Source organism: Periplaneta americana, chromosome 8 (genome assembly GCF_040183065.1).
Source record: "Periplaneta americana isolate PAMFEO1 chromosome 8, P.americana_PAMFEO1_priV1, whole genome shotgun sequence".
In the NCBI taxonomy this organism is placed as follows: Eukaryota; Metazoa; Arthropoda; class Insecta; order Blattodea; family Blattidae; genus Periplaneta; species Periplaneta americana.
This window is the reverse complement of record NC_091124.1, coordinates 42,346,288-42,371,526: the sequence shown is the minus strand read 5'-3', so window position 1 is coordinate 42,371,526 and position 25,239 is coordinate 42,346,288. Positions and strand designations below refer to the sequence as shown.

General features: G+C 35.3%; 1 protein-coding gene across 1 annotated transcript; it reads right to left on the bottom strand.

Moving 5' to 3' along the window:
- Positions 1-301: 301 nt before the first annotated feature.
- LOC138704214 (ankyrin-3-like) lies at positions 302-15,489 on the bottom strand. Its single transcript, XM_069832097.1, has 4 exons — positions 15,435-15,489; positions 10,220-10,507; positions 9,961-10,139; positions 302-2,851 (listed from the first exon to the last, which is right to left on the bottom strand). Exons 1-4 carry the CDS (start codon positions 15,487-15,489, stop codon positions 1,421-1,423), a joined length of 1,953 nt encoding a protein of 650 aa, XP_069688198.1. The 3' UTR covers positions 302-1,420.
- Between the last annotated feature and the right edge of the window lie 9,750 nt (positions 15,490-25,239).

Below are 25,239 nucleotides of genomic sequence, written 5' to 3'. Positions count from 1 at the left end.
CGAGAAACTGTGGCTCATCTCAGAATACGAGATTGAAGTCACAACTGTGTGCAATTCAATAGAAATTGAGAATAAAGTGTATAATGTATGTAAATCTACAACATGAGACCTCCACTATTCCTATCTTTCCACAGACAGCCATTACAAAGATTTTCCTTTTCTCTTAAAAACCCGTTGTTAAGAACCAGGCATAAATCGGTGAACTTCTGGTCCACTATCTAGCGTGTTGAATAAAAGATCATAGAGGAAATCACGAAAGTGTAAGCATTAATAATAATAATAATAATAATAATAATAATAATAATAATTTATTTATTTAATCTGGCAGAGCTAAGGCCAGTAGGCCTTCTCTTCCGCCCAGCCAGACTCTAATTCAATAAATTTACGAAAATATTTTATGGTATGGATTATCCGATTTTTTCGATTAACCGTTCGGCCCACCCCATTCATTACCGCGGATAATAGAGGTTCTACTGTACTAATAATCTTCGATACACTACGAACTTCTACGGCAATATGAGTTTGACAATAACAACTTGATATTATCCATCATAACGATACATACTTGTAACAATTTGACTTTATTTAATATTGCAACCTTTCACACTAGTGCATATTTACAACATATTTGTTTAATAGATTATCACAGCGTCACTTAAGTTTATATAAACTACTTTCAACATTAATTTTGTAATTCCAAATGTTTCGCCTTCAATTCCACATCCTTTCTATTTACACCAACTTCAATACAACAGTAAACTAGGACCTATTACACCTTTCTGACCAATTTTTGATGATTTTGAATTTTGATATGTAATATTTTCATGTGACTTTCTGTTAAAATATGCACATTTAACCTAAGAGTCTTACTGTTAAACAAGTATTCACCTTTGAGCCATTATACGGTTTATTGGTCCAATATAATAACTCGTTCGCGATCTCTAGCTGTCATGAATGATTATAATATGACATTAAATATGCATAATTATTATAAAACTAATTTTTGTTGCTGTATTTTTAGTGTAACTTTTTAGAAGATGTTTCAAGTGTTTTTCTAAACTTCCATTAATTGTTTGTAGAATTTCAATATGTATTATGCAATTATGTACAGATATCTTTATGATCTGAAGATCCCCAAAATGGGCGAAAACGTTCACAAGTAAAATATTAAAATGTGTTAACAAACATACTTCTGGGTTAACATTAAAATAAGTAAAGACGGAAACAAAACTAAAATTATATTATTTCTTCATTAAGTTATATTATGTTATGATCGACTATTGCAATATTACACCTGTTACAAACAGAATATATAAAGGGAAATAACACGGAAGGCGTCCTATAGTGCTGATGGATGTAGTAGTTTCCTGTCAGCTCTGAAGTCTTTCATTAACGACACTGCGTGGCACCACAGCTACATCTATATCTTCAGTCGTGACAACCATTTCACAACTTTAGACATGTTATTGCTTTTTGCCAATTCTATAGTTGTCTTCCCAGATTTGTTAACTTTTGCAGGATTTGCTCCTGCCTTGATAAGAAACTTAACAACTGGCAAGTAACCCTGATGTGCCGCCTTGTGAAGCGGAGTTTCACCATCATTATCAGCAACGTCTGGACTAGTTCCTGCCCGGACAAGAAACTGAACAACTGGGAGGTAACCGTGATATGCCGCCATGTGAAGCGGAGTCTCACCATCATTTTGAGCAACGTCTGGACTAGCACCAGCTCCGACAAGAAACTGAACAACTGGCAGGTGGCCCGAATTTGCCGCCTTGTGAAGCGGAGTCTCACCATCATTGTCAGCAACGTCTGGACTAGCACCAGCTCCGACAAGAAACTGAACAAGTGGCAGGTTGCCCCTGTTTGCAGCCTCGTGGAGTGGAGTCTCACCATAATTATCAGCAAAGTCTAGGCTAGCACCTGCCTCGACAAGAAACTGAACAACTGGCAAATTTCCTTTATACGTTGCAGAGTGGAATGGTGTGTCACTATTAATATCAACAGGTGTATTCTTCAATCTCTCGGCAATTAGCTCCTTTGTCTTGGTTAAGTGATATCCCCTTGCCGCAACGTGTAGCAATGACTTTGTGAAGGCGTTTACAGATGTAGCATTTGCTCCCCACAAGAGAAAAGATTCCAATATGGGAACAGATCCTGAACGTACTGCATCAAAAATGGGTGTCTCGCCATGCAAACCATTCTGTAAAGGATTTAAGCCTATGGATAGAAGGTATTTCACTATAGGAAGCGAAACTATTCTAGCTGCATATGTCAAGAGAGTATTACCATAGATGTCAGTGACAAGAGGATTCGCACCTTTGTCTATTAAATACTTAACGAGTAAAAGTGATCTCGAATAGACTGCAAAGAATATGGGCGTGCAACCATTTATGTCCTTGCTATTCACGTCCACATCCCTCGACAAGAATACTTGGACCATCGGTATAGATCCTGAGAGAGCTGCAAAGTTAACAGGTGGTGTAGTTTCAATTTTATAGTCATTTGGGTTAATGCCTCGGGCAAGAAATATTTCAACTAATTGGACTGATTCCGACAATGCTGCACAATGAAAAGGTGTGAAAAATATAGAATGTGTGTACTCAATATCCGAGAGCATATTAAAATCACCGACAACCATAGAATAATTTGCTCCTGCGTTCAGCAATAATTGGACCACTTCGATGTGTCGATTGAGAGAAGAAATACAAAGAGGGGACTTCTCAGAAGATGAATCTCCGTCCACTGGAGTTCCCAGCAAGAGTAATTTAGACATCTGTATGAAATCTCCGCTCCTGGCTGCCTCCAACAGAAGTGCTTTTCTTTTATTAGAGTCAAGCGTCGAGAGTTCCTGGAATAAAAGACACTGCTTTAAGGTCTTGCTGATTTGAGGATCGAATTCTATGCTTGATTTAAACTACAACTGTAGGTCCTCAGCTATAGATGCGTTGGCATACGCACTATTATGTTCATATATTATCGAGTAATAAACTGCAGCTTCTTTATATGATGGCTCAAGAAGAAGTGAATAATATATACAAACCGGAAACTTAGGTGTTCTATACCGTCACATCCTATAAGTAAAACATTCACTAATCACTCCAAACAAACGATATCTTCGTGACAATTGTGTCATGAACAAAATCAAGTTTTGATAGAAGAGATTTCTTGCAGATCGTACTGAATTATGATCTTTCGGGATGTCGTCATAGCTACCCAATATGGCATACTGATTAACATTATATACTACATATTGTGTGAAGATTTGAAATTTTAGATGTTTACTGCAATAACTTTATGAGCCTCGAAAGCTGCGCTAGACGTATTTAGTAGGCAGGCTATTGGAGTCTGTTCTGCAGGTAGGTACATGCTAATGTAATTGAAAAAATCAACATTAAACTGTCAATGAATAACTTAAAGTACAGAATCAATTTTTCAGAATTTCTTATATAAAATATAGATATGATCTTATTAAAATAACTGTGAAAGTAGTCGATTTAAAATGACACTATTATGTACTTTTTAATTACCAATTTTCAATCCACACAACACACATACACATATTATATATATATATATATATATAATCTGTATGTATCTAATTGTCATGCTTTTATATATTTTCATTCCCATGACATAAAAGAAAGATAATTTTTTTCTACTCTCTATACTAATTCGTAGTCTCATTCAGATAGATAGACAGACAGACAGACAGACAGACAGACATACAGGCAGGCAGATAGACAGACATACAGACAGACAGACAGACAGATAGATAGATAGATAGATAGATAGATAGATAGATAGATAGATAGATAGATAGATAGATAGATAGATAGATAGATAGATAGATAGATAGATAGATAGATAGATAGATAGATAAAAATAAATAGATAAATAAATGGATAAATACATAGATAAATAAATACATAGAAAAATAAATAAATAAATAAATAAATAAATAAATAAATAAATAAATAAATAAATAATTTTAATTTAATTTATTGGTCTGACCCAATATTTTGGGTTTGCCCTGCGACACAGAATGGCTCACAATAAAATTTAAAATGAAAAATTATATAAACATGTTTCAGACAAAATTGATTATGACATAAGAAAAAAATTAGAACCAAATATAAATAAATAAATAAGTAAATAAATAAATAGATAAATAAACAAATAAATTAATAAATATATAAATAAATGAATAAATAAATAAATCGTAAATAGATATGTTTTTATTGTTTAGTCAACTCTCCGAAGACAGGTTTGAACCTAATAAGTGACACCAATAAGGCATCACTCATGAGGCAACTAGGCCAGGAGATAATGGGGGTAGGGTGGCCAGTTCCTCTGCTCCTCCAATGCATAGCCTACATCGCCTATCAGACTTCAGATGTATACAAACAATTGTTCTTCCTCTGACATATATCGCGAAGTGAGATGTACTGCCTGATAATAGATGTACATGTCAGCCAGAACCTCAATCAGAGGTATATATATATATATATATATATATATATATATATATATATATATACGTAAATAATGAATTGAATAAATAATAAATAAATAATGAAATAAGTAATGATAAATAAGTTATGAAAAATATACGTAAATAAGTGAGTAAATAAATTAATTAATAAAATGAAATTTATAAATATATAAATATGTAAAAGTGGAAAAAATAGTAAATATAATGAGCCAGACTTGTTTTTAGAGTAGGCCATGGAGTTGGACTTTGCAAAACTGAGAACTGCAGGACTCACCAACCAATATTTGACAACCTCATTGTATTTATAGGAAATTAATGCCTTATCATTTCTGGCAACAAAGACATGGCGTAGTATAAAATCACTTCGCATTAAGTACCTACATTATAAAGAGTAAATTAATTCACATTAATATCGCCTAAAATTTGTTAAGTATTTGTAATTGCGAAAAATAATTGTTTCCGAAGCATATACAATAATTTAATTTAAACTTCATATTACCCTACTATGGGTTTATGAATGATATTTAGTTGGATACATTACGCAATTATTTTGTGAGTGGAACATGTTCATCAGCGTAGATATTGTTAAACATTACAGTGGTTGCTTCAAAGTGAATTTTGAGCATTAAGCAGTCAGTGATGTTCGAAAGTTTAGAATCCCCTGTTCCAAATGATCGAGCGTGTTTAGGTGGTTTCATTCCTGCGACTTGGTGGCGATAGTTGTAGACTGTGCTAGGTATAATACATGTTCTACTTATGGATGTCCAAAAACTAAGAATGAATTTTGTATGAATTTCGCGTTTGGAGGCGAGATGTGTATGTTAGTGCACTGGAGTTGTGACAGGAGTTATTATGTGTTCTGTCGTTACAAGTAGGACCTATCTGAATCTGCTTGATCTTCAGCATGGCAAGGACAGTGACTATTGTGATGTGGAGTGTGGGTGGTATCGTGGTATGGTGATATTCGGACGAAATTTCATCGTCAATTTCATACTAATAATAATAATAATAATAATAATAATAATGTTTTATTTTCGCTGGCAGAGTTAAGGCCATAAGGCCTTCTCTTCAACTCAACCAGCCTTAATCAATACAATACATATTTAAATTACGAATATTTACACTACACTTAAAAGGTTCTCTAGCAATATTCTTCAGTTAAGTTTTAACGACTAGTAGACTACATATTTATTTAAACTTAGATAAACCTATAAAGCTAGAACCACAGAGAAATCAATTCACATGTTCGTGAACAAGTTTAGGCGCACTGAGACGGTCGAAACGGAGCCAGACTTAGATGTCCATCAACCTCTGACGACAGCACTGAAGCCATCACTTTGTACAATGAACGTAATCCAAAATCGGTGCTATGTTTGTCACGGGAATTGAACATTCCTGGTTCGAAGACGCGTAAAGTATTGAGTTTCATGCTATAGAACAGTGATGTCAACTGATGCCCATAGGAGCAAGCGCGCGCTTTAGAGCCCAGGAGAGCCTGGGCGCTTTAGATAGATGGATGGATAGATAGATAGATAGATAGATAGATAGATAGATAGATAGATAGATAGATAGATAGATAGACAGACAGACAGACAGACAGACAGACAGACAGACAGACAGACAGACAGACAGACAGACAGACAGACAGACAGACAGACAGACAGACAGACAGACAGATATAGATAGATAGATATAGATAGATAGATATAGATAGATAGATATAGATAGATAGATATAGATAGATAGATATAGATAGATAGATACAGATAGATAGATACAGATAGATAGATACAGATAGATAGATACAGATAGATAGATACAGATAGATAGATACAGATAGACAGATACAGATAGACAGATACAGATAGACAGATACAGATAGACAGATACAGATAGACAGATACAGATAGACAGATACAGATAGACAGATACAGATAGACAGATACAGATAGACAGATACAGATAGACAGATACAGATAGACAGATACAGATAGACAGATACAGATAGACAGATACAGATAGACAGATACAGATAGACAGATACAGATAGACAGATACAGATAGACAGATACAGATAGACAGATACAGATAGACAGATACAGATAGACAGATACACATAGACAGATACAGATAGACAGATACAGATAGACAGATAGAGATAGACAGATAGAGATAGACAGATAGATAGACAGATAGATAGACAGATAGATAGACAGAGAGATAGACAGAGAGATAGATAGATAGATAGATAGATAGATAGATAGATAGATAGATAGATAGATAGATAGATAGATAGATAGATAGATAGATAGATAGATAGATAGATAGATAGATAGATAGATAGATAGATAGATATAGATAGATAGATAGATAGATAGATAGATAGATAGATAGATAGATAGATAGATAGATAGATAGATATAGATAGATATAGATAGATAGATAGATAGATAGATAGATAGATAGATAGATAGATAGATAGATAGATAGATAGATAGATAGATAGATAGATAGATAGATAGATAGATAGATAGATAGATAGATAGATAGATAGATAGATATAGATAGATAGATAGATAGATAGATAGATAGATAGATAGATAGATAGATAGATAGATAGATAGATAGATAGATAGATAGATAGATAGATAGATAGATAGATAGATAGATAGATAGATAGATAGATAAATACGTTTTGTTGTTAATCAACTGTCCGAAGACAGGTTTGAACCTAATAAGTAACACCAATAAGGCAGGACTAGGAGGCAACTCCATTGCACACATCGCCGATTAGCTACATATTAAACTAATCAGACTTCAGATACATACAAACTTTATTGTTCTTCCTCCGACACATATCGTCAAGTGAGATGTACTGCCTGATAATAGATGTTCATATCAGACAGAACTACAATCAGAAGTAAATAAAATAAATTGAATTGAATAAATAATAAATAAATAATGAAATAAGTAAGTAATAATAAATACATTATAAAAATATACGTAAGTAAATAAGTAAATATATAATAAATTAACTAATAAAATGAAGAAAGTTATAAATATATAAACGATATGTAAAAGTGGAAGAATTAGTAGATATGAGCCAGACTTTTTTTAGAATAGGCCTTAGAGTTGGACTTCCCAAACTGACAACCGTAGGAATCACCAACCAACATTTGACAATCTTACAATTTATGAATCAACTGTCTCTTATAACAAAACATCATATAAACTCAGGGTTATAGAAGTCATCGAATTAATCTGTATAATCTTCAGCATATCAAGGAAAGTGGCTATTGTGATGTGGAGTGTGGGGTTATCGTGATATGGTGACATTCCGACGAAATTTCATCGTCAATTTCATAAAGCTGGAACCACAAACAAATCAATTCCCATGTTCGTGAACAAGTTTAGGCGCACTGGGTTGATCGAAACGGAGCCAAATATAGATGTACATCAACCCGTGACGACGGGACTGAAGCCATCATTTTGTCCATTGAACGTAGTCCAAAATCGGTGCGATGTTTGTCACAGGAATTGAACATTCCGGGTTCGAAGAAGCGTAAGGCGTTGAGTTTATGCTATAGAAGAACCTGTACCACCTGCAGGCCCTGCAGAATCTCTATCACGAGGACTTTGCAGAGCGTGTGTCTTCTTTTGTGGCAAACTACTCAAGGCCGTGTGTTCACCCGACCCATAACCACAATGGCGGATTTCCGAAACCCAACGAGTTAGAAAGAGAAAGATATAGAGTGGTCATTGCGCCGCCATGTTTGAAGAAAATTGAACGACCGTCGGTAATGAACTTATGCGCCCAAAACAAAGTGGGCGTGGTGATAACTGACATTAGAATCGTCAGCTGTCTTAATTTCGTTTGCATAAATCAGTTAAACTGAAGTGGAAAAACCTAGTATTTCGTCAAATACGTGCTAGGAACTTAATCTAAACTTATGTACGCTAAATTTAAAACACTTGAGCTATTCCTAGAAGGAATGCTTAAAAGAATAACCTAAGCAAAATTGTCATGTAGTATGACAAGAAGTCCTAGCAAATACATATACTGAAGAAAATGTTAATATTCCTAGGTTCTTTTAAATGCGACCTGCAAGATTGCCTATAAAATGAACGAGTATGATTCGGATGATTTTATTAAATTGTTTTCCCAGTCTCTACACGTTGCAAAACTATTTACTATACCATATATACAGAATGAAAGTAGGCCCTATCTGTAGTAAACAACCTTTTCCTCCAAGCTTGTAACATGGGTGAAACATGACAAAACACGCTTTCAGTTTTTTTGTTACAGTAAAGTATAATTATTATCGAAATGTGAACGTGAGGCCAACAGCCAGCTGGTCTGTCTGAGCCTTTCAAGGGCTGTGGCACCACAGATAATTATTAGTGTATAATTGAGCACCCACGTACAATAATGGGGTAAGTAGTTACGAAATATATTCATACTTACCCCATTATTGCACGTAGGTGCTCAATTATGTTCTTTCATGTCCTTCCAGTCAAAATACTAACAACAATACGACCTACCCCAGAGTTTTGCGTTATTTTGGATGCGAGTGTCGAAATACAATTTTAATATTCGATTGTTATTACTAGGTTTGAAACGAAATTGTAGCGGCTTTATCCGTATTTAGTTTAACTTTATTACTAGTGAACCATTTATTTGATTAATCGTTTGTCTTCGAAATAGGCCTACTTCTTATAAGCTACACCTCATCGTCTTCTTGTATAAGCAGTAAGGACAGAAGGAGCAGAAATAAAGGATGCCGGTATCGAAATACAGTTTTAATATTGTATTGCTATTTGTTTTTTACTGGGTCTGAAACGGAATTGTATTGGTTTTATCCGTATTTAGTTTAAGTACATTACCAGTGAACCATTTATTTTGTTTATGCCGGGCGTTGTTACACATATTTAATGCATGAAAAAAATGCTGCTAATTAACAAAACTATGGACTTAACTTCATAAAATTTACATGAAATATGATATATCAGTTGTCTTTTTCCTTTTGACATTGCAGTTATATGCAGCACACACAACAGGCATGTTTTTTCTTCGTTTTTTTTTTTTGTACTTCTTACCTCCGTTATACAACATTGTAAGCAGACGAATTTTTACAAAGGTGGGCGCTTAGCTCAGATCTGCCGTGTTTCGCGGTGGCACCGCAAAGAGCGCTGTACAGGACAACATGGCCACTCTATAGTCTTCTCTTTCTAACTCGTTGCCGAAACCGCATAATGCAAGCCTTAGCAGCCATGATATCGGTGATGCTCCAGATGCCGACAGATGGGAGATGTGTCGCGATGTGCATGGTGGACGTGTTTGAAAGTAATGCGAACGAACATACACCATTACAAAATATTGCCAGTGCAATAGCTTTCAAAAAAATTGATACTTAACTTCTGGCACCTCATAAATTATAAAGTAGTTCATCCTGAGAAGTACTCACCTCGCATTGATCGTACCGTTTGATAATTTTGTAGCCTGCGTCCCTTATGGTGACGTCACGTCCATGATACTCCCACGTGACGTCACTTTGATACGGAGCCTGGCATTTCAATGCAGCTTGGTCGGCATTGGCAGCGTACGTGGAGGCGGTATCCATGGAGACGTGGATTTGAGGAATAACTGCAATCACACGAATGCTGCTCTTTACAAACCTATTCATCATGGTGGAATTATGAAAACGCCAAAATACGTAAACTCACCCTGTACAGTCACGGACCAGTTAAGACGTTCGTTACTCCAGACGTCGAACCCCTTCAAGGTATAGACACCTGACTGGTAACGGTCTACCCGCCAGATGTGCAATTGTATGACGAACTCTTCTCTGGTGATATCCACCCTACTGTCGAATTCGCTTATTTCTCTGTTGTCTGGCCTAAAGAACCAAAGGTTATCTTCCTCGGACTCCACGTATGCTTGTAAGATCAGCCTGTTGCCCTCCTTCAAATGGACGACTTGTGGTGTTACATGCTGCAGAACCAAGCCGCGACCTAGAGCAGAAATAAAACACTTGAATATCAAATCTTGAGCGCGACTGTTCTGATGACCCATGGACCAGCATCTTGCTTGCGCTCGTTTCATAAACATACTCGCGTCTTAATTACTACCATTATACGCTCGTTGCATAATGTACTATTAATGAAATTCTATCATAAAAATAGAATGAAATTTGTAGCTCAGCCACATGATCATAATACAAGACGAAATTAAATTCTTAATTTAGTTGAACCTAAATGCATCACACCTGCTGCTTTACTACACGGTACAAATTATGGTCCACGTCTATATAGGATTCGATAATAAAATTTCATCTACAATTGGTTACTTTAAGGAATGAAATTTTCAGAATTAAAAAGTGTATATGACAGACTTTCCTGTTTTATAATATGTACCATGTATTGTAAAACGAGTTTCTTTCTATCTTAAGTATATTTTTTCTATCTTTGTTACTATATCAACATAACCTGTACTAATTATCCTACTATTAATAAGTTAACAGCCTATTAATCTATCACCAATCTCAACATCGTCTCTTTTTACACTCAGTTATTACTAGTATTATTATTACTAACTTTATTATGATCATCTTTTTTTATTTTTTTTTTATTTTATTGTGTTATTTTACGACGCTGTATCAACATCTAGGTTATTTAGCGTCTGAATGATATGAAGGTGATAATGCCAGTGAAATGAGTCCGGGGTCCAGCACCGAAAGTTACCCAGCATTTGCTCGTATTGGGTTGAGGGAAAACCCCGGAAAAAAACCTCAACCAGGTAACTTGCCCCGATCGGGATTCGAACCCGGGCCACGCGCTGACCGTTACTCAACAGGTGTGGACATGATCATCTTTATGCGACCTTTTTTCTTAAGTATTTTGTCTACCTATTATGTATAATTAAGTATGTTTCCATCTACTCTTCTTAAGAATGTGATCTTAGTGGAAGAATTTTAAATTTTATTTTAGAAACAGTAGAGATTTCTATTTTTGTCAATTACCGGTATGTATAATCTGTGTAATCAGAATCTTAAATTTTAATTGAGAAAAAAATAGGTATGTTTGGGGAACAATGTAAAATTGTATGTCATTTTCAAGTCTTTCTATCAAAACGGAACTGTCCCCGAACACGAGCTTTGCTCTTTCGGGGTACTTTCATGTAGCGTTTTTTATGTATATGTTATTATTAAATAAATAAATAAATAAATAAATAAATAAATAAATAAATAAATAAATAAATAAATAAATAAATAAATAAATAAATATTTATGTTCTATGAAGTCAGAGCGCACTAGCAACATTGTCGTCGTAGAAATTTCATGACTTCAGCAATACGTCACTCTATTATCGCAGGTGTCTAACCCTCAAGTTGAAGTGGAAAACGACGTAACTTATGCACTAAGGACAAGTGTCCGTTATAGTAGCAAGAATTTGATTCCTCAACAATAATGAACTAATTATTGGTTTCATTTTTCACATATTTCATGGAAATAATAATTTATTATCAGAGAGAAATTTTGAAATCAGATGATAAATCGGAGTAAACATGGAAAGATCTTAATACAATCATTAAATATGCAAAATAAAAACATATACATACATAGATTACTTAGGTATGTCTTAGATCCTTTTTTTTATCCCGTTTGAGTGTTTTTGCATAAGTAATTACGTTGTTCGGATTAATTTGCACGCTACTGTATATGCATTTAAAAAGGGAAAATCCTCGAAATCTGCATTTATGCGGAATAAAGTTGTCTTCATTCGAAAGTAAACATTACCATCGACAAAGATGCACTTGTACATTTTAAAATGCCAAATAAATGAAAACATGCAATTGCTTGAGAATTAAGTGAGGGCTGGTCGTGTACTCCGTCCTGTCTTAATCTCGAAACAATCTTGACATTTTATTGAGAATACTCGCTTTGAAGACGAATGTTTTATACGTAATATATCACTGCTTTCCATTTAAATTTTTATACAGTTTTTAACGTTCATGGTTTTTATGTACAAGAGTAAAAATTCATCAAATAAATCATGAAACCAGTTAATATGTGCAAGTAGTCGACTGGCTAAATTGCAAAAAAAAAAAAATAAATAATAAAATAAAAAAATAAAATTAAAAAAAATAACAACTCGCAGTTTCTACTTGACAGTACACACTTAAAACCTTGCACATTTTCAATAGAGATTAATATTCTCCTAAGTATGTTAGAACTACTGGCAGTCACGCATGGCATTGATATTATTACTAGTGATGGGCGAAGTTGTTCTTTTCCCGGAACAGTTCCGACGGTTCCGGTTCCGAAAAAATACTATGTTCCAAATAACAGTTCCGAAATAACAGTCACCAGTGGTGATGAGTCGGAGTCGTTGAGTCGTTCAAACGAACGGTACAGTACCCTCCCTCTTCACCATAGACAAATAACACCATGCAGCTCACACTGGAGCACTCATAGGCATGACATAGTACACATTCTTATGTATAGATGGCACTGCAATGCACATTCGAATCGATTTTGGAAAATTGCTGTGCATGCGGACAGAACTCAAAAGCTTAATGTTAGTAATTACACAGCTGTTGACTATAAGGATAGAATACAACACTTTGTTTTCGTACATAAAGTTATAAAGACATGGTAGCCAACTAAAAAAAAAATAACATAACATTTAAAACATATGGTATGTAATTTCTGTTCTCTCTATTACATAATAAAAAAAAAAACAAATCATTAATTTTTATTTTTACTTTTCTTAATGCACAGTTATAATAATAATAATAATAATAATAATAATAATAATAATAATAATAATAATAATAATAATAATAAATATTACAATTTCATAAATAAAAAAGATATATATTGGCAGTACTGAAACCTGGAAACCCCGCAGTGGGTTAGTAAAAACTTGGAATCGCATCTTTACCAAAGTGTAATTTAAACTTCGCATTAAACCTCGCTCTCCAAATCAGTACTTATATGGGTAGTTTCCAACAAATAATGCTACAACATTTTTGTCGTTCTTTGATAACAGAGAAGATAGCACAAAAACTTGTGCTTGTCAGACTTAACCTCAACAAACGACATACAGACATTGTAACTAAACCACTCATTACCATTTACGACTTTAACCTTTGTATAGAATCAGCTGATCAATGAATTAATAATAGTATGCGTACTTTATGACTTTGTAGAATGTTTATAAACAGAATTAGTCAACTAATGGTGAAATAAACCATAAAGCGGGAATGAATATTACAGATTATTAAATACTTACTATAACATTACAGATGATTGGCCAGTCTTACAAATGTTGATATTAAAGTTCGCGACACCGCAAGGATTTCAATTTCCATGCGTCCCCCTCCAACCACGTGAGAGTTTCAAGTACCAACTTCATCCAACGAAGTTCCAAGTACAACATAAAGAACAACGAGAACAGTGTAACTGCAGCTGTCATTGGTTCATCGGAACAAGCTCCGACGTTCCGACTGTTATCTCGGAGTCGGAACATACCTTGTGCAACGCGGTACTGCGAGCCCGCAACAGCTGGGCAAGTGAGCAGCTCGGAGTCGGAACATTGTTATTTCGGAACAGGAGGTTCCGACCTACTGTTCATTTTTGCAACAGTTCCGAGGGAGTCGGAACATATCTTGTGCAACGCGGTACTGCGAGCCCGTAACAGCTGGGCAAGTGAGCAGCTCGGAGTCGGAACACTGTTATTTCGGAACAGGAGGTTCCGACCTACTGTTCATTTTTGCAACAGTTCCGAGACCGGAACAGTTCCAAAATAACTGTTGTGTTATTTTTTACCCATCTCTAATTATTACTAATTCTATTTAATTACTAACGGCTTATGTTATTGTTAACATAAGCGCTATTAAAATATTGTGAAACACGTTATCTAGACATGCACGTCCTCTAGCTATTAAGTACGTGATCAGATAAATAACAATCATAAGAACAAAACATTTAGCACAGATTAGTTTTTTTTTATGAGAGTCTTGAGTAAGATCGATATTAAAATCGCTTAAATTAGAGATGTATACTATGGTTTCTACACTCATTTAATGAACAGTAGCCCCCGAGTCTCTTCACAACTTGAGGCAAAAGATATGTGTATACTTTGTAATTACGTAAATAAATCTACAATATTTATGTGACTGGATGCAACAGTGTAATGAGATCAGAAAATTGTAGTTAAGTAGTCTACTTGGTTGAAATAGAAGCAAATAATGTAACTTAATCGACACCTAAGAATGAAAACCTCTTAAGTCGACTTTTTTTTTTTTCGAAAATGCGATTTTCACTCAAATTTATAGGAAAGACGGTGTTCGTATGGTCTACAATTGAGGCGCGTTTTTTCAAAAGTCGATAGATGCAGAAATCAAGATTTTACAGAAATTACACTAAGTGACAGGATCTATCGAGTTTTGAAAAAACCTGGAAGGTTTGGTAGTCTCTACATACGGTATGAATCAAGTTTTGGTAAATCTGATGTCATAGAGCGATTCCGAAGGTAGAAAATATACGATATCCATATGTAACTCACTTTCGAAAAATTCTGCATCTATCGACTTTTGCAAAAACGCTCCTCAATTGCAAAGTTTCCATTTTTAATTTTTTTTTCATGAAAAAAGAGAAAAATTGAAAACCACGTATCTCTTTATGCTTTAATTTTAAAGTGAAAAGCGCGTATCTCTAGTCATTATAGAAAATTCGACTTACGAGCCGTCTATTTGAATGTGAAAACCTTGTATGTCGAAATCATATACAATTTCCGATTTACGAGCCATCTATTTAAATATGAAAACCTTGTATGTCGATTTTTTGCTCTCCTGTAAAATTTAGAAAGTTAGACATACGAGGTTTTCATTCTTAGGTGTCGTTATGAATAAATGTTTATTACAAATATTAATTACCTGCAGTGAAGCACCCCAGAAGTGTAGCGATCAACACTGCATCAAACATTGCCATGTGGACGTGTAGACTAAGATGATTTCAACGTTGCAACAAAAGACCTTGCGTGGTTACACGAAGTATCAATGCAGCTGCGGTTATTAACTGAGAGAGCAGGAAATGTTGTAGGATTCAAAAGTCCTTAAACTATACCAGTCTTGTATTTGGGGTCAGATATTACTATAGAATTTCATGATATTCTAAATTGCTAGAAATCTTTAACAGGATGCAAGCGTTCCTTGACTGCGGGAAAACAAATGGCAGATTATAACTTTATGATCATGTAAAACAGATTCAATGAGATACAAAGCGTCTCTGAGCTGTGAGAACAAGGAACTATATTCACTGCTCAGCATTGTTTCCTTAAGTAGTGCGGGATATTTCCGGTCACACTCTGGTCGAGACGTCAACTGGAGACATGACTGAACGAGGAAATTTTCAATGAAAAACAATCACTAATGATGCAGTAGGAAGTTGATATCAGTTTAACTGAAGAACTGAGAGGGGAATGAATATTTGACGAAATTCCTTTTTATCAATAAAATGTACAATTTCATAATATGTGCTAACCTCTACAAAATGGTTAATACTTACTTACTTATTGACTTTTAACCCATTTAATCCCATTGTCCTATGAATAGGACGGAAACATAATTCCAGTTAATAACCAAATTTTGTGAAGAGTGTTTGCTCTCAATCAAAGATTATCACATCAATTGACTCAGCAATGTTTTCTGAACGCATTCTGTCGAAGATTTTCAACAATTACTTTGTTTATTCCCGTCTAATCGCCAGTGGTTCAAGTACCTGCTTGCTGTTTCCATCATGTCTACAGGTATGGAGATTTATTTATTTATATTTCTGTTAGTTATTTAATTCCAAATTTTCTATCATGTTATTGTTGTTTGAAAATGTATATAACACCCTCTATAAATTAAATCATGTCGATATTTGTATCAGTGTTCAAGATAATTGCGTTTACATTCAGTGTCATATCTATAGGACATTGGGACAATATGGATTATTTCTCTATTATGATTTTTTTCAGAGAAGGGGCAACACAACTTGCTGTCACCTGAAGAGGCCGTAGAATATCTGTATCAAATATGGAATAAAGAAACAGATGAAAACGAAGTGAACTCAATTTCCGTGACTATAATTCCCCTACCATCAGACCTCCCAACGATAGTGAGGATATTGATGACGACGTCATTGTGGTTCCTTATAAAACTACTGGTATGCCATCTGATATTGTAGATACGGTTGAACTAACAATTCCGGAGGAGGAAGATATCTCTCTTGCAATTAACACCAACACCTCTGAATCAACTGGGACAAATAACCATCCCAACAGTAAAGAAACAACTTCCCTAAAGTCTCCAAAATGGAAAAAAATTGAATGGAAGGTATCCCCAATATTCCGATTTTTCCTGACAAAATTCCTCTTTCAATGAAGGAATCCATAAAGAATAGTCTGCAAGGCAAATCTGTCCCTGACATATTTATTTCTATATCCAACAACATTTTAGACAAAACATTAGAACAGACACAAGTATACAGTCAACAGAAAAATGACCATTCATTCTCACTTGCAAAAGAAAAGCTTATGAAGTTCGTGGGAATTCTTCTTTTTAGTGGGTACCAAGGGAGCTCATGTACTGGGATCGTTCTCCAGATTTCAGCGTGGAAATTGTTGCTGACTGCATATCACGTAATAGATTCCAATACATAAAAAAGAACCATTTCAATGACAACAGCAGCATTGACAAAGAAGACAGATGTTACAAAGTGAGGCGACTACGTACTCGTATATGATTTAGCTAACGAATCTCTTAATAAATATGGGCTATTTTGTGAAAAGTTATCAATTGACGAAAGGATAGTGAAGTATTATGGCAGGCACATACTCAGAATGTATATGAGGGGAAAACCAGTAAAATTTGGGTACAAACTCTGGATGCTATGTAGTTATGATAGTTATCCTTTACAGATTTTGCCATACCAGGGAAAAAAGGACAACGATCATGAATCATTGTCATTTAGAGTTGCAAAATCGCTTGCATCCATAATTGAAAACCCTAAACAGCTTGTTATTTTTATGGATAACTTCTTCACATCCTACAAACTTGCCGTCATGATGAAGGAAAAAGGTTTCTTTGAGACAGAAACTGCTCGGGAAAATCGCATTGAAAAATGTCCACTCAAACCATCTTCCTAAATGAACAAAAAGGAAAGAGGGGTTATCGACAAATGTTTGGATACAATAAAAATATTGCCATAGTTCGCTGGAATGATAACAAAGTTGTAACAGTTGTCACCAGTTTTGAATCCCTCGATCCTAGAGGAGAAGTGCAACAAAGGAAAAAAGGCTCAAGAACTAACATCGCAATCCCACATTGCATTAGTTCCCACAATAAGTACAAGAATGGAATTGACCTCTTCGATAACCTGATGGCTGTATACCAAATCCGGATTCGGGACAAGAAGTGGTACTTCCCTCTATTCACAAATGTCTTGAACACCATGGTGGTAACATCCTGGAAGCTGTACACTACTGCTGAGCTGGGTACTCATGACCTGTTTGTGTTTCGAAGACAGTAAGTAATCAATATATTTTATGATATTGGTAACCATATGACATACAATACATTTATTATTATTATTATTATTATTATTATTATTATTATTATTATTATTATTATTATTAGTATTATTATTGTTTTATAGACTGGCAACGTTTTTCTTGAGTAGTGGTACACCGAAACCTAGACCAGGACCACATCGAAAAGAAAATGTCTTATGGACGTCAGGCTCGACAACATTGGTCATTTCATAGCAAAAAATCCATCAGGAAAACAACTTCGGAGTGCCTAGGGAAAGCCGAAAACAATGTGTGTGAAGTTTAAAAGGAGGTTCTATGTCAAATGTTTTGAGAAATATCACACATTGCACAATTTATGGATGAAGGTGTGAAAGAAAATGTTTCTTAGTAAGGTAAATTAATATACTAGTAGATTTCTCATATAGCCCCAATGTCCTATGTATAGGACGCACTGTATATTTTAAGTGAGACAATTTTTTTTTTCGCAAATCCAGTTTGTACATACTCAAACAATGTATCTGACTTCGTTTAGTAATAAAATATCAAAATAAATTATGATATGCTATTGTGGGTCTTAATGGCTTAAGGAACCCGGAGGTTCATTGCCACCCTCACATAAGCCCGCCATTGATCCCTATCCTGAGCAAGATTAATCCAGTCTCTACCATCATATCCCACCTCCCTCAAATCCATTTTAATATTATCTTCCCATCTACTTCTCGGCCTCCCCAAAGGTCTTTTTCCCTCCGGCCTCCCAACTAACACTCTATATGCATTTCTGGATTAGACCATACGTGCTACATGCCCTGCCCATCTCAAGCGTCTGGATTTAATGTTCCTAATTATGTCAGGTGAAGAATACAATGCGTGCAGCTCTGCGTTGTGTAACTTTCTCCATTCTCCTGTAACTTCATCCCTCTTAGTCCCAAATATTTTCCTAAGAACCTTATTCTCGAATACCCTTAATCTCTGTTCCTCTCTCAAAGTGAGAGTCCAAGCTTCACAACCATATAGAACAACCGGTAATATAACTGTTTTATAAATTATAACTTTCAGATTTTTTGACAGCAGACTAGATGACAAAAGCTTCTCAACCGAATAATAACAGGCATTTGCCATATTTATTCTGCGTTTAATTTCCTCCTGAGTGTCATTTATATTTGTTACTGTTGCTCCAAGATATTTAATTTTTTCCACCTTTTCGAAGGATAAATGTCCAATTTTTATATTCCCATTTCGTACAATATTCTGGTCACGAGACATAATCATATACTTAGTCTTTTCGGGATTTACTTCCAACCCTATCGCTTTACTTGCTTCAAGTAGAATTTCCGTGTTTTCCCTAATCGTTTGTGTATTTTCTCCTAACATATTCACGTCATCCGCATAGACAAGAAGCTGATGTAACCCGTTCAATTCCAAACCCTCTGTGTTATCCTGAACTTTCCTAATGGCATATTCTAGAGCAAAGTTAAAATGTAGAGGTGACAATTAATGAATTAAAAGTAATTATGGTTTTCTGAGTTATAGCTCATATATTTGTGTTGTACAAAAATTAGTTTTTTTTTCCACAGAACTTTTAAAGTGGGTAATGCGGAATACACTTGCTATTTCAATAATTTATTCTTAGGATTGTTTGATTTCATTTCTGAATGCCTGTCTACCAACATTGAAGTGATCAATGTTACTGTCCATAGCGATGAAGAATGCACCAATTACTCTAGTTTTAGTGAACCGATTAAAAGTAAGAAAGTAACAGAGAAAATGCAGGGTGGGATAAAAGGAGATAAACGAGTTAATATTATTGTCTACTGTTTCGTACCATTTAAACCGAAAGGTAGAGTAAATGACAGTGAAGAAGGAGATGCTTTAAGTGTAAATGTGTCTGCACACAAGGAATATTTTTAAACAAGTCTGGTTTTTAAAGTCCAGTCACTCACAATTTGCGTTACAATAAAGTTAAAGTATTTTAGATTTAGAAATAAGCGCTTCGCTAAACTGGAGAATTCCCATGGTATCTTTGAACCGTGCCGTTACGTTTAGCACCAAATTTAAGTAAATACACAATCTTGCCAACATAAGAACACGACGTTGGTGTGTGGCGTCGTTGGAGGGAGAAATTTGTTTCTTTTCTCTCTCTACCTCCTTCGTTCTGAACATTACTGAGAGATAGCTACAAGATATATTTGCGCAAATATATTGAAGTAGATTACGTGACCTATTACGTGACTTAGATGAGAGTCTCGAGACAAAACAGTTTTGCTATATTTCTTTTTTTTATTAAATGTTAAGCACAGGAACGCCATTTCGTAATTTTATTTAAGAAACAAGCCAAACAAATTATCTTTGCATCAAAAACGGATGCTCCCTGGACCAAATTATCGTATTTTATAATTGTTTGAATGCAACAGAAGTCAGAAGTCTTGCACTTGACTAATGCAGTGAATTATTTAAGAATATAGTCGCGAATTTTACTACCACCATTTCGATTGTTTTTTGTTTGGCACGGATCGGTACGGCCCGGTGACTAGTGGCCAGCGAGTAACGTCGACTATCGACATTGCTCTGCCGTGGGTATTATCCAGTTGTTCCGAAATAACTATTATATGAATTTTCCAGCTTTGATTCCATTCCATGGAAATGGAGTAATGTTTAACGTCAATTTTTTTATGGTTATCTTATACAACAAAGTCTTTTAATATGTTTTTTAAAAGATATTTTTTTGCAAAAACCATTAATATAAAAATTAAAATGGATAAAAATTGAAGCCAAACAGAAATTTATGGACTTGAATATTTCAAACGCAAATTTATTTAAAACTACCACATTAAAAACAACCCTCTTTTCCACCAACACATTTGCAAATGAAATTTAATAACCATCAATTTGTGGTAATTTCGTTACCATGAATTCGTGTAAGCAAGTCATTATTATGAGATACGACATTTATTTGTAGAAAGTCTCAGTTACTGCAGAATTTGTGTTTGTGTTCTTGTTATTTAATGTCACTATTTATTTAATTTTCACATGTTGTCAGTGTTTTGAGTGTAACTTGGTAGTCACATTTCATCTTTTTAAAGGATGCGACCCGAAGATATTGCTGTAGCCGTTGCTCTAAAATTCTAAATGATGATGGACGCAGTGTATGTTACATCGCAGATATCATGAATATCCCTAGAAGCACCATTCAGGATGCACTAAACATTCTAGAGAGACACAAGAATATACCAGGAAACCAGATTCGGGTCGGACGCGATGCTCAAGTCAAAATGAAGACAGGCGCACGATGTTATCAATTCTTAGGGAGCGCAACCTGGCAGCTACGATGGTAGCCCAACGACTTGTCATGCATGCACATCCAATATCGACCAAAACAATTAGGAGGAGGAGGTTGAAAGCAAGTGGACTGGTATCAGCTAAACCTGCAACTGGTCCCAGGTTATTCAGGATGCATCGCGTCGAAAGTTGTTTTGCACAGGATCATAGAGCCTGAAGAAATGAACAGTAGAGCTGTGTTCTGTTTACAGACGAGTCCCGTTTCAATCTACACTCACCTGATGGACGTGAAAGAATTTGGAGAAGGAGAGGGGAACGATTTTTACAACGCTGTATTTCCGAGAGGTCGCCATTTGGAGATGGTAGAGTGATGGTTTGGGCAGGAGTGTGTATGATTGCTGGTAAGGAGTTGGTTTTCATAGATAGAAATCTAACAGCTGATAGGTACATAAATGAATGTTTGGTCCATCATGTGGTGCCATTTGGTCCATATATAGGCTATGGTTTTTCTTCTAATGCACGACAATGCACGCCCACACGTCGCTCACGTTACCAGAGATTATCTGCAAGAAGTGGAGATTATGTTTTACCATGGCCAGCAAGGAGTCCTGAGATGAATCCAATTGAGCACTTGTGGAGCATGCTGGCACGGCGTATTAGAAAGAGGCGGCCACCACTAGAAAACTTACAGGAGTTAAGACAAACACTTCTTGAAGCATGGGAAGACATTCCTCAAGAAGCCATTTATAACCCGATTCAAGGCATGTCAAGACGTATGGATGCAGTTGTTCAATGGCGAGGTTACTAAAAATATAACTTCAATGTTACAAGCACGAAACATCTGAGCACCTCATGTATGCTGTTCTATGTTCAACGCATCTGAGAAGTGAGCCTGAAACCAGGTTCACACAACATTCTATCAGAAGATCTCGTGGATCCTCAAAAAATTCTAACTCTGCCACTGCACATCAAATTTAACCTAATAAAAAATTGTCAAGACATTCAACAAGAAAGTAGAGCTCTTGATTTCCTCAGTCAAAAGTTTCCACGTGTCACTGAAGCCAAACTAATAGCAGGTATTATGATGGCCCCTAAATCGCAATCTTGTGAATGATGCTAAATTCGATGATAATGAAAAGGATAAAGAGAGGGATGCCTGGCTGACATTGAAGTCTATTTTTAAGAACTTTCTGGGCGACCATTGGAACCGTGAGTACTATACTCAGGGACAAAAAAACCGGGATACTTAGTTTTCAAGGCCACTTCTTTTATGTCTTAAATTGTTAATTCAAAGCCTAGTAGGTTATGAAATTTAATGGTTTTTAAAAGATAGTAAAACACATTAAAACAAATAATTGTGTAATTAATTATAAATACACTATTAAAAATAAAATCTTTTCGTCAGGACGCAAAGGCGTAAAACCAATAACATTTTTCACCTGTGGCTCACATGAAAGTACGTAGGACTCATTTTCTCACAAAAGAAGCGATTTTAAACTTTCGATCTGTCATAGTGACTTTACCACAAATGTAGCAAAATCGGTCGGGGTGATTCTTGCTTTTTCTTTTCATTTTGTAAAAACTTTCCTTAAATCAGTCTTATCACTGTGAACGTTCAAGCCAGACTACATGGAATTGCAATAAAGAAGGTAATTTTACATCCTTTTCCCTTTCCACTGAGTTGCTGCTATACAGAGTTGTAAGCTATGGCAAGTGTTTAAGTGTGATTTTCAAGATCTGAAATACAATTAATGACATTTCTTGAAAAGGCCCTTTGTTCCACATTAATCTGTACTTATGTACTATATCATTCATTTAATGCACATCTGAAGTGAATTCACGCTTTATTTCTGTAATACATACTAACTAAAAGCTTAGCTAGTAAAAAAAAAACTTGACTTGATTGAGCAAAATGAATTATATTTTTGAATTCAGCATGTAAGGAACAAAAAATATCAGTTTCAAATCCTTGACCTCAGAAAAAAAAACTTTTCAAACGCAGACTAGTGTAATAATCCGAGACTCTAAAGACCTTTAGGGCCCAAACCGAACAGCCGGTTGCTGACCTCTCACTTGCATGCTGAAGCAGAGGTGGACGATCACCCAACCGGAATGGAGGTATCGTGTGGTTAGCAGGATGATCACCCAAGCCATTATAGGTGGCATCGTAACCTGATTTTGCTACCTATCGAAGCTCTCCAACTGGATCACGATACTGGGTGGGCAAGGGTTCCATAGAATGGCCGAAATAACATGAGAAAATTACCTCCCCCATGAGGACTCAGCGCGTATATCGTAACACGAGTTTTAGGCAGGATGTCTTAAACCACAATGTCTAATATCTATTGATGTCATAGCTCAGTATTATTTTCCTATTGTCAGGTTGCATTTGCACCGGAACCTCAACCGCAAACTAGATTCTTTCGTGATACACGGATATTATTATCTGCAGAGGAAGATGATATACAGCGGAACTTTCTGATCTTGTCCTTACAGGAAGCCATGAATGACAAATCACAGGAAAAGATGTAAGAATATGATTGTACATCCAAACAGCATAATAGGAGAATAATATAATATAATTTCGTGCAGGGAACCGAATACAGGGAGTCAGAATTGTGGGCAGATATTACTTCTGAACGATATACAATGTAACATGGAATTTAATATCACGGACATTGCTCTGAACACACGCTGTTAAAGTGATGTAGTTATAAAAAATATATTAAAACCGTTATCATACCCATACACTTGTTACAAATAATACAGGATGTTCCGTTTGGGAAGACATAAAATAAAAAAGTGTTAAAATGAGAACTGTTGCTATTTATTGTTAAATAATTTGTACATGCATTCTAGAAGAATGAGAGTTTTCTCAACGTGCCCGCGAACACGACACAGTTCATATCTTTGAGTTAATTCCTCTTATACTTTCTTATGGACTACTTTTATGGGGTAATAGTACTCATACTAATAAGGTTCTTATGTTACAAAAAAGCTATTAGAATTATAACTAATTCATCAATGAAGGCACACTGCAGATCGTTATTTGTAAATGAAAAAATTATGACGGTAACATTACTGTATATTTATGAAGCTCTAAATTTCGTCAGAGAAAATTCACAAATGTTGACACATAGGAATGATGTTCATATATACAACACCAGAAACCGTGACCTTTTTGACACACCTAAGTGTAGGCTATCTAAAACAATGAATAATTATTTCATTATGTCGTTAAAAATAGCAAATAAATTTCCGAGATATCTTTTTAATCTGGAAAGGAATTCTTTAAACAGACTTGTCTCCGGTTGGTTAAGCAACAAACCATTTTATGAAATTAATGAGTTTTTAATGTCAACGTTGTTGAGAGTTTTTGAATTAATTTTATTCTTCTGTTGTTTACTTTTATTACTGACTTTGTCAATTGCACAATGATGTGTGCTCTGACTGTACAACACTGAATATACTCATGTGTGGTCTAACATCTCAAGGGTAACGTTTTGCTCCGAGATGAGATCATGAATATCTCTGGGTCGCTGTGAATGCATATCATTCTTCACAAAATCCCAGAAAAAGAAATCAGATGATGTCAGATCTGGGGAATTTGGAGGCCATATAATTGGCCCTCCTCCACTACACCAGTTGTTACCAAATGTGTCAGCCAGATAATCACGGACGTCTGTTGTCCAATGAGGTGGTGCACCATCCTGTTAGAAACGATATCCATGTTGTTTTCCTGTTGCAGTTGTGGTTTGAAAAAAAAAAAATTCAACATGTCCAGGTATGGTCCTGATCGAACTGTTTCCTCTGCGAAGATAAACGGTCCATACAGATTATAGCGATTTATCGCACACCAAACATTGACTTTAGGGCTAGTCCGTTCCAGT